General features: G+C 40.5%; 1 protein-coding gene across 1 annotated transcript; it reads left to right on the top strand.

Annotated features, from left to right (window-relative positions):
- LOC122002342 (cullin-1-like) lies at positions 1-5,139 on the top strand. The gene is made up of 19 exons (XM_042557478.1): positions 1-158; positions 231-330; positions 1,177-1,362; positions 1,504-1,551; positions 1,635-1,838; positions 1,923-2,000; positions 2,209-2,298; positions 2,393-2,473; positions 2,581-2,643; positions 2,924-2,959; positions 3,050-3,136; positions 3,215-3,364; positions 3,469-3,524; positions 3,608-3,728; positions 3,800-3,961; positions 4,260-4,403; positions 4,477-4,695; positions 4,774-4,938; positions 5,022-5,139. Exons 1-19 carry the CDS (start codon positions 1-3, stop codon positions 5,121-5,123), a joined length of 2,250 nt encoding a protein of 749 aa, XP_042413412.1. The 3' UTR covers positions 5,124-5,139.
- The last annotated feature ends 5,823 nt before the right edge of the window (positions 5,140-10,962 follow it).

Raw genomic sequence — 10,962 nt, 5'->3', positions numbered from 1 at the left:
ATGAAGAAGAAAAGGGCGGTGCGTAATAACAAGCCGAAGCCGATCCTTTTCGGCGAAGGGTGGGAGGTCATCGAGCAAGGCGTCACCAAGATCAAAAGGATCTTGGAAGGGCTTCCCGAACCGCCTTTCACATGCGAGGAATACATGAAGATCTACACGTAATATTTCTTCGCGATTTTTGATGTTTCTCCTGCTTTGTTTTGGCTAATCCAATCTCTTGTGCGAGACAGAAGAATCCACGATATGTGTATCCAAAGGTCTCCGCACGATACCACGGAGAAATTGTACACAAAGTACAAGGAAGTGATCATGGAGTACATAACTTCCGTGGTATGTTTTCTTTGTTCTGATTCCATATTATTTTTGCAAGTGTCCTTGGAAAGGCTCGACTGTGTTTTTCTTATTATCTTTAGTCAAGTAGCTATAGGGCTAGCCAATTGATAAGCTGCTCGAATTTATCAGAAAAAAATTATGATAGCAAGAGTTGTGAACTATATGCCTTCGCCGACGGCTTCCTTTTAAATAATGTCTAATTTCGGAAGAATCTGCATTCACCATGATTAAAACAAGCACTAAGTACCATGTGCGAATATAGAAAGATGTGTCAAAGTGATTACTGCAACAGTTTGTTGTGTAATTAACCATCTAATAATGACAGGTTAATGTGACTTGATACAGCTAACCCAAAAAAAATAAAACTCTGTATACATAGTGGTTCCTAGAACTCATGTTAACACTGGGTAATAGTAAAACAATTATGTTTTCACACAACAGAAAAAAAATGTTCACTTTGTATTCACATAATTCAAAATTATCAATTGTATAAGCAATCCCCTTGTACCTCATACCTGCTTGCGACAACATTAGACTAAATGCTAAATTCAACAGCAAGAATAAATTGTGAATGTCGTGTAACCAAAAAGATACATGAGGAATAATGACCGTTAATATTAACAAAGATGGTATAGTATTTGTTTTGTCAATTTTTTTGCTGAGGCACCTCTTTTACTATTTGTTAGAAATAAAATAGGTTAGGAGTGTAAACTACATATCTATAGATTATTGTTTATATAAATTATGAAACTTCTTCAATCACATGGTCATACATCCTTTTGTATAACTTGGAAATAAAAAAGTATTCTTGTAATCTGATAGTGTTTCCTTTTTTTTGCTCAGGTATTGCCCTCTTTGAAGGACAAGCATGATGAGTTTTTGTTAAGGGAACTGGTCATAAGATGGTCAAATCATAAAGTTATGAGCAAATGGCTTTCACGTTTTTTTTCGTACCTTAATCGATTTTTCATCAAGCGGAACTCACTTCCATCACTTGATGAAGTTGCATTCACATGTTTTCAAGACCAGGTACATTGCCATCCTCCTTGTTCGTTGTTATCCCTAATTAATAGTGTGGAATTCAGATCTCTTCTCAAGCATTTTTGTCCATGTATCTTTAGTTTATGGTACAGCTATAGTTAAGATCCAATTTTCCCTTTTCTGTTATAGGTTTATAAGGAGACTAAAGGAAAAGTTAAAGATGCTGTCATTTCTTTGGTAACTTGATGCTATTTCTTTAATCCATTTTTCATATTCAACATGTATTAGATAATGTTTGTCGTTCTTTGCCTTCTAAACAGATTGATCAAGAGCGCGGTGGTGAACAAATTGATAGGGGTCTGTTGAAGAATGTTATTGAAATTTTTGTTGAAATTGGAACGGGCAAGATGGATTATTATAAAAATGATTTTGAAGAAGAAATGCTTAAAGAAACAGCATCCTATTACTCTAGAAAAGCTTCAAATTGGATTCTCATCGAATCATTCCCAGATTACATGTTAAAGGTGCTTCACAAGTTCACATACATATCTTTATGAAGCATTCATTTCTCTGATTGAATGTTTGGTCATTCTTGTTTTTTTTACTAGGTTGAGGAGTGCTTAAGGAAGGAGAAGGATAGGGTCGTTCATTATTTGCATGCTACCAGCGAACCAAAATTGATAGAGGTATATTATGCTTTGTTAGAGGATCCACCATGAACTGATTTATTTCTTCCCAAATGATCTTTCCTTAGAGCTCAAAAGGAGAGAATTTTGAAATCGTGGACACATTTGTACACCTCAAGGATAATACTGAGAAAATAGAAATGTGACTAATCTTCATTATGTTCGTTTCATATTTTTTAATGTTTTGTTGGATTTTCATTACTTGTAGCAAGTGCGTCATGAGGTTCTATGTGTTTATTCAAGCCAACTTTTGGAAAATGAAAAGTCTGGTTGCTGTGTCTTAATTCAAGAACACAAGGTACAATTTTCTTGTTGGTGCTATCAATTAGAGATTTTTTTTCTTGTGACATCTAATCATGTTTTAAAATCCTTATGTTTAATTGACACTTCAGGTGGATGATCTCTCACGGATGTACAAGCTTTTTTCAAAGATAGACGATGGCCTATGTCGTATCTCTCAAATTTATAAGAAGGTTCTGAAATTAGCAGTTGCAACAATATTAATTTTCTACTACAAAATTAACTCACATAGTTTGGGTTTTGATTGTCATTATTTTTCTGAACTAACATTATTGTGCAGCATGTGACTGTTGAGGGTACAACTTTAGTTAAAAAAGCAGATGATGTTGCAAGTAATAAGGAGGTAACTATCAATTATCTTCTTGGACAATACCCTTGTTTATTTGTCAGCACTCTTTGGTCACATCAAGGTGTTACGTTAGCTTTCCTTTCACAAGTCATACTTTTGGTTTTCTACTTCTGTTGCCAACATTGTTTGATTTTGTGTTCATATGTTTGGTTTGCCCAAGTAGGTGCTATTATCTTTCCTGATCTTCATTCTTATTTGTGCTGGTTAATCTTTGTTTTGTTTGTTTATTTGGATGTACATGTTCTTTATGTTGTTTTTACTGGAAAATTTTCAGGCAGAGAAAAGGGTTGTTGTTGGCTTGCAAGAACAGGTAAAGCTCGAGCACCTTAGGATGACTATTGTTGCTCTCTATTTGATTGGCTGTTGCTTGTGAACCTTACTTACTCTTGCTTGTTTTCAGACTTTTGTTAGGGAAGTTATTGAACTTCATGACAAGAACATGCCACTCGTGAATGATTGTTTCCAAAATCATACCCTTTTCCATAAGGTTTGGCTATGTCAATATGGCATGTTACTTGAATGTTATTTGTCTTTTTTCCTTGCTAAATCTTTGTATTCCCTTTAGGGACTCAAAGAGGCATTTGAGATTTTTCTCAATAAGACTGTTGCTGGTAGCTCGACTGCTGAGTTACTGGTTAACTATTGTGATAATATTCTTAAGAAGGGTGGAAGTGAGAAATATAGTGATGAAGCAATTGAACAAATACTTGAAAAGGTACATGCTTGTTTGTGTAATTATGTTCTTCTCACTTTGTCACTTTGTTGTTGACCTCTGCATTTTGGACTTGACATAACTGAACCAGTCTCCTATATTTGCAGGCTGTGAATTTGCTTGGTTATATCTATGACAAAGATTTATTTGTTGAGTTCTATAGGTGAAATAACCTCAACTGTCTATTAATTTTCATCACTGTATTTGCTGTTATTTATCATCATGTCTGTGAACATATGTTTGTAGGAAAAAACTTGCTAGGAGGTTGTTATTCGACAAAAGTGCTAATGAGGACCATGAGAGAAGCATCTTAACAAAACTAAAGCAGCAAAATGGTGCACATTTTACCTCAAAGTTGGAGGGGATGGTTCGTATACCTACATCTCAAGTGTCGTTGCATTTGAATTAATAACTGAACATGTTTGGTTTATTTTTCAGGTAACTGATATGACCCTCGCTAGAGAAACACAGGCTGATTTTAAGGAATATCTTCAATGTAATCCACGTACAAATCCAGGGATAGATTTATCAGTTACTGTTTTGACAACTGGATTCTGGCCATCTTATAGATCATCTGATTTCCACCTTCCTTTTGAAATGGTTAGCAAATTCATTTTCTACTTTTACCTTTGTTTAAATTTTATTAGAATTTATGGTAACATAATGATTGGCCTACACACTTGATGATGATAAAACTTCAATTATTTAGTTATTTTACGTGGTCGCAGAAAAGTATCCAGAAAGGGTACAGATTTAGTTGAACTGAAAATTTCTCTAATCAACAAAGTTGAATCTCTTAGATTCATGATTTGTGCATTACTACAAAAATTAAGAACTTGATATGTCAAAAGGGTCATGCTCTGTATTTTTTAGATTTCTAAAGAATTTTTGCTTTCAGACTAAATGTATACAAGCTTTCACGGAGTTCTATCCAACAAAAACAAACAGCAGAAAGCTCACATGGATATATTCTTTGGGGACATGCAATATTACAGCCAAGTTCGAATTGCAAACCATAGAGCTTATTGTGACAACATATCAGGTATTTATTGAATCCCTTTTCATCTATGCAAAATAAAAATGTATGCTAACCGAAAACATTAAGTTGTTTATAGGCTGCAATTCTTCTGCTCTTTAATGACTCATATCGATTAAGCTACTCGGAGATCATGTCTCAGCTTAATTTAGCCGATGACGATGTAGTCAGATTGCTTCAATCCCTTTGTTGCTTTAAGTATAAAATTCTGAATAAAGAACCAAATACAAATTCTATTTCTTCAGATGACGTCTTTGCGTTCAATTCAAAATTCACCAACAAAATGAGAAGGATCAGGGTATATGCTTTTTACAACAAAGAAGTTAGGCTATTGTTTTTAACTTTTTTCATTATTCATTTTTATTTGACTTCTCAGATACCCCTTCCAATTGTGGATGAAAAAAAGAAAATACTGGAAGTGGTGGACAAGGATAGAAAATATGTTGTTGATGCTTGCCTGATTCGCATTATGAAAAGCCGCAAAGTATTGAATCATCAACAGTTGATTACAGAATGTGTCGAACAACTTAAAGTGTTCAAGGTAAAGAACATACACCTAACAAAAATTATAGTTTTTGACAATTTTGGTTATTTTAATTTGTTCATCATTTCATATTTTTGCAGCCTGACTTGAAACTAATTAAGAAGCGTATTGAAGATTTGATAAATAGAGAATATCTAGAGAGAGACTCGGAGAATCTGAATCTGTACAGATACCTGGCTTGATCGATCTAATTATTGGTTAGTGAATATTAGCAAACTCCAGCCACCTTCAAAGTCATCCCGTTGTATGATGTTAGGCTCCTGTATATTTATATACTGGTTAATAATAAATTGAATTTCTTTTATTCTATTTTATTTTGGCATTGTATCAGCTTTGACAAAATTTCATGCTCAAGTGTGGTCAATGTTATTCCCGGGTAGCTTCTGGAGTATGTAAACTGATCGTCGAGGCTAGTGTTCGACACTATCTCGGATTGTTGCAATTCGTTCCCAAGATACAACGACGACGAACGTCTCGGAATCGTAGCACTCCGACTTCCGAGATCGTTACTCTTTGCGATCCAACGCTCTAGATCGCATCATAAGCGATCCATCATATCTATTTGATCAACGTTGATCAACGGTAGCCATCCATTCCCTAAGTCAACTGTCCAGTCATCTCCCTTTGCCCACGAGGATGCCGCATAGGTACTGCCACATCAGGTACGAGCCTGACATGTCACCCGAGTGCCACGTAGGCACTGCAATGTCACCTGGAGCATAAATTTAAGCTCCTCGCGACAATGCGTACGAAGTGCAAAGTGCGCCTACAAAGCGCCCATTGCGCACGTGCGCACGTGGCGGGTGGCGGGCTCACAGGTGTGAGCACCTACTCGCCCTGGGCTAAGGGAGCACCTGTCCTTTTATTTTTGTGTTAACTCCATTAACACATCTTCATTAATAAGTAGAGAACACATATCGAGAATTTCCGATGTGGGACTATTCTCTCATGCACTTTATTAATGAATAATAAATGTTATTTTGGGTCGATTTTAAACATTAATTTCTCATTCACCCTTAATCGGTTTTGAGCAAATTAATAGTCTAAATCTATCTACGCGAATCGTAGATTTCAATTTTGAAGTCAATTACGACTTTCAACAATTGATGGCTTCCTTCCTCAAAATCGTTTTGGTCCATTTAAGGCCCCAATTGTTGGAGTAATCCCAATGGTCCGCGGGACCATGTGTTTTGGTGTTTGGGCAAAGGGTTTAAGTTAGGTTTACCCTCGTTATTTGATATGTGTACTTGAGTTGTGCAGGACTGTAGGTGACACATGTGACTCAGGTTGACGGCTTCGAGTCCGATGAAGGATGACATTGAGGACAAGCCGCGGGCTTGAATGCATCTGAGGGATCGTGGACAAGACAGCAAGGACAAGGGCCGAGGGAAGCGACTTCGAGGCATACGCGAAGGATGGCATTGGAGACAAGCCGCGGGCTTGGATGCATCCGAGGGACGAGAGCCAAAGGAAGTAGGCCTGAAGGCAAGAGGTCAAGGCTGCAAAGAAGAGTCAAGTGAGTCGTGAGGGTCCGAGTGCGAGTGAAATGTACTCGGGATGGGAAACCCTAAGTTTAGGGTTGTACCAGTCGACTGGTACTGGGACCAGTCGACTGGTGGTGAGCACAGAAGCATTCTGTGCCCGAAATGGCTGGGATCAGTCGACTGGTCATGGTACCAGTCGACTGATAGATAGCCGTTGGGCTGGCACCAGTCGACTGGTGCATGGACCAGTCGACTGGTAACGGGCAAATCAGCAAGGCTGATTTCCCCAAGCTCTATAAGAAGGAGCTTGGGATGGCCGGCCAACTTGACGAAATTAGACTTGGTTAAAGCCTAATTAGTAGTCACAAGAGTTCTCAAGTGCTTGTGTAATCCAAGAGGTCTTGGTGTGTTTGTGGTGAGGTTTCTCCACCCACAAGGAGCGACTTGAGATAGCCGGAGGTTGCCGGGGGCTAATCCACCGACGGATAGGGATCGTCCACCTTACGGACAGCCGTGGAGTAGGAGCATCATCTCCGAACCACGTTACATCGACGTGTATTGGTTTGCTTGTTCTTTTATTTGTCTTTAGCTTTCGTATTCGTAATTAGTATTTGTATTTCCGCTTGCGCACTAACGAATACGTAGGAAGCGAGTTATTGGGGGCGCCGTCCATTCAACCCCCCTTCTAGCCGGCCACCGATCCCCCAACAATTGGTATCAGAGCGAGGACGCTCTCCGTTGGACTAACCGCCAAGGAAGCATAAGATGGCCGGGTTGATTGTCCCTCCAAAATTTGAAGGAGGAAGCCTTGGGGACATCACCTATTGGATGAAGAAGATGGAGATCTTCTTCAACACGGATTGGGACACCATGATGGTGGTAAATGAACCGTTCAAAGTCCCAAAGGACAAGAAAGGAAAGAAGCTCCGAACACGACATTGGACGGAGGAGCAAACCTCACGATCGGAGGCAAACTCAAAGGTAATAGCAATTTTAATTGATTTATTGCCTCCTAATGTGATAAGTGGTGTAGGTAAATATGAGAACGGCCATGAATTGTGGAGCAAAGTGAAGAAATTTCCATGGGAGGAATTTTTGCCTACACAAGAAGAAGAAGAAAAATCCGAAGAAAGTGATGGAGTGGTCCAAGAGGAGAAGAAGGACCAATCAGATGTGGAGCCCAAGGAGATGGTTTTAATGGCTCAAGAAGAGGAGGAGGAGCAACCGGAAGTTAACTCATGCTCAACTTCCGAGGAGGAGAAGGAGGATGAAGAAGCATCGTTAACATCCTCAAGGGTTGAAGAAGAGTCCAAGACAAGTGAAGAGGATGAAGAAGAGGTCTTGGAGGTCAACCTAGTGAGCACCTCTACCGAAGCAAAATCAAAAGCTCACATTGTGTGCTTCGGGTGCAATGAAAGGGGACACTACAAAAGTAGATGTCCTATGGGTAAGAAAGAGGTATCTCCTAAACCCATTCAAGTTAATTTAAACACTAACAAGGGTTGTAGGAGTGAAGAAGTCCGAAAGAAGAAGATGCACATTGTATGCTTCACATGTGGAATGAAGGGTCACTTCCACACCAAATGCCCAAAGAAGAAGGAGCTTAAGAAGCTTGCACATTTACAGAAATGGGAGAAGAAGAAGAGGAGCTCAAATCAAGGGGGAGCTTCAAGAGTAAGGGAGGTATATCCTAATTTGAAATGCAATGCAAATTCTTATGTTCCCATGCATGCTAGGAAAAATAATGATTATCATTATGTAGCAATGAAAAATTTTGGATTTAGATATCATGATAAGAATAGGGTTAATGTAGATCATAACCCTAGGAGACTCATACATGATAGACCTAGACACGTTAAATTCTCATTACCTAAGGAGAAGAAGGTAATGGAGAACCAAGGCATTAATCCCAAGAAGGGGAGACATATGCCTAGAAAGGATAGGTCTAGGAATGTCCAAGGTGGACATGTTGACTCTAGGTTTAGGAACCTAGAAAAGGAGAATCAAGCTTTGAAGGCAAAGCTTGATGGTTTAGAGAAATTCCTTAAGAGATTCACTATTGGATCTAAGGGATTAAATATGGTGTTGGGTAGTCAAAAACCCAAAAATGATAGATCGGGTTTGGGATACCGATCTAGTGTCTCCAAGGCCAAAAGGAGACCATGTGCTAGGGTGGCACATGATGAGGGCAAGGGAGAGTCATCTAAAGCCAATGAGAAGAAATATGCTAGGGTTGCATATGATTATGGCAAGGATGATGTGTCCAAGATCAAGAAGATAAGGAGATCTTCTAAGGGACATCATTGTGGTGTAGCCACAATAGATGAGTCACCTAGGGAGGTGACTAAGGTAAAGAGCTCTAGGGGGAGCTCCAAGAGTCAATTTGGGACCCATGGCCAATGGATCTCAGGTGGGTTCTACTTGGGAGTCTAGAGGAGCCATGGAGTGTGCCAAATGGTTTGGAGATGGATTTGAGTCTCAAACCTAAGGATTTGGCACACATGGATTGTGTTTCATGCAAGAAATATGACATTTGGGGTCATATAGCATGATAATTGGTTTTGGATGTATAGATGCCATATAAACCAATGCTAGGGATGCATTGCGGGTTGGTATGGGCAAATACATCAAGAGGAAGGCAAAACTAGGACTTTAGGTCAAGATTCAATTGAACCATTTAGCTAGTTTTGGATTTTGTGTCAATCTTGGGATTGGTGATAGATACATTTTGTAATGTATTTTTCCCAAGTAGACACTGGTACAATAGACCTCTCCACAAAATTTGGGAATTTTTGGAGGTCTAAGGAATTACTGGTGCATTTCTGAAGTTGACCTGAAAAGGTTGATTTTTTCAGAAAAAGGGTACCAGTCGACTGGTGCAGATACCAGTCGACTGGTAACAGTGTTTTTAGACCACAGAATGGTTCTGTAAGGTTGTGTCGAAGGGGGCAGTCGACTGACACTTAGGGCAGTCGACTGATACTAGTCTGAAACTGTTTCAGCATTGGTTTGTGACCATGTCAACTCGCTTAGATGTATGGGATCCAAGGGGGATTAATACATGAGTTTAGGGTCAGTTTGGATGATAAGTTTTCAACAATTGGGATATTGTTGGAGAACTTTTTGGATGTTAGGCAAAGGGGGAGAATTAAGGTTTAAATTGGGAAAACCTTAAGTGCCTTTGCGTAGGGGGAGCCTTGGGATAGGTTCTTAAAAAGCCCGTGGTAAAATCCTAGCTCAATGGGGAGCGTAGGTGTAGGGGGAGCCTTGTGATAGGTCCCAATACTTGTTTCGGCGGTTGACCAAGTGTGTAGCCTTGGCAACGTAAGTCCATTCAGCGGTTGACCAAGTGTGTAGCCTTGGCAACGTAAGTCCATTCGGCGGTTGACCAAGTGTGTAGCCTTGGCAACGTAAGTCCATTCGGCGGTTGCCAAGTGTGTAGCCTTGGCAACGTAAGTCCATTCGGCGGTGTAAGTCCAAGTGTGTAGCCTTGGCATCGTAAGTCCATTTGTTTTAGCATGTTTTCCCTAACTTAAACGTATTGCCAAACACCAAAAAGGGGGAGATTGTTGGAGCAATCCCAATGGTCCGCGGGACCATGTGTTTTGGTGTTTGGGCAAAGGGTTTAAGTTAGGTTTACCCTCGTTATTTGATATGTGTACTTGAGTTGTGCAGGACTGCAGGTGACACATGTGACTCAGGTTGACGGCTTCGGGTCCGGTGAAGGATGGAGCATCCGAGGGACCGTGGACAAGGCAGCAAGGACAAGGGCCGAGGGAAGCGACTTCGAGGCATACGCGAAGGATGGCATTGGGGACGAGCCGCGGGCTTGGATGCATCCGAGGGACGAGAGCCAAAGGAAGTAGGCTTGAAGGCAAGAGGTCAAGGCTGCAAAGAAGAGTCAAGTGAGTCGTGAGGGTCCGAGTGCGAGAGAAATGTACTCGGGATGGGAAACCCTAAGTTTAGGTTGTACCAGTCGACTGGTACTGGGACCACGATCGGTGGTGAGCATGTACATTCTGCGTCTGAATGTTGGATCACCGACCGGTCATGGGACCACGACCGATATATAGCCGCTGGAGTGTTGGCACCACGACCGGTGCATGGACCAGTCGACTGGTAACGGGCAAATCAGCAAGGCTGATTTCCCCAAGCTCTATAAGAAGGAGCTTGGGATGGCCGGCCAACTTGACGAAATTAGACTTGGTTAAAGCCTAATTAGTAGTCACAAGAGTTCTCAAGTGCTTGTGTAATCCAAGAGGTCTTGGTGTGTTTGTGGTGAGGTTTCTCCACCCACAAGGAGCGACTTGAGATAGCCGGAGGTTGCCGGGGGCTAATCCACCGACGGATAGGGATCGTCCACCTTACGGACAGCCGTGGAGTAGGAGCATCATCTCCGAACCACGTTACATCGACGTGTATTGGTTTGCTTGTTCTTTTATTTGTCTTTAGCTTTCGTATTCGTAATTAGTATTTGTATTTCTGCTTGCGCACTAACGAATACGTAGGAAGCGAGTTATTGGGGGCGCCGTCCATT

This window comes from Zingiber officinale, chromosome 1A (genome assembly GCF_018446385.1).
Source record: "Zingiber officinale cultivar Zhangliang chromosome 1A, Zo_v1.1, whole genome shotgun sequence".
Lineage (NCBI taxonomy): Eukaryota > Viridiplantae > Streptophyta > Magnoliopsida > Zingiberales > Zingiberaceae > Zingiber > Zingiber officinale.
The sequence above is the reverse complement of the archived record's forward strand: the minus strand, read 5'-3'. Positions and strand labels throughout refer to the sequence as shown.

Excerpts from the sequence above, each read along its gene's own strand:
- LOC122002342 (XM_042557478.1), top strand. The coding sequence starts at position 1 with ATGAAGAAGAAAAGGGCGGTGCGTAATAACAAGCCGAAGCCGATCCTT. Across the intron at positions 2,001-2,208 it reads GCGAACCAAAATTGATAGAG|CAAGTGCGTCATGAGGTTCT; the intron begins GTATATTATGCT and ends CATTACTTGTAG. Across the intron at positions 3,962-4,259 it reads TCCACCTTCCTTTTGAAATG|ACTAAATGTATACAAGCTTT; the intron begins GTTAGCAAATTC and ends TTTTGCTTTCAG.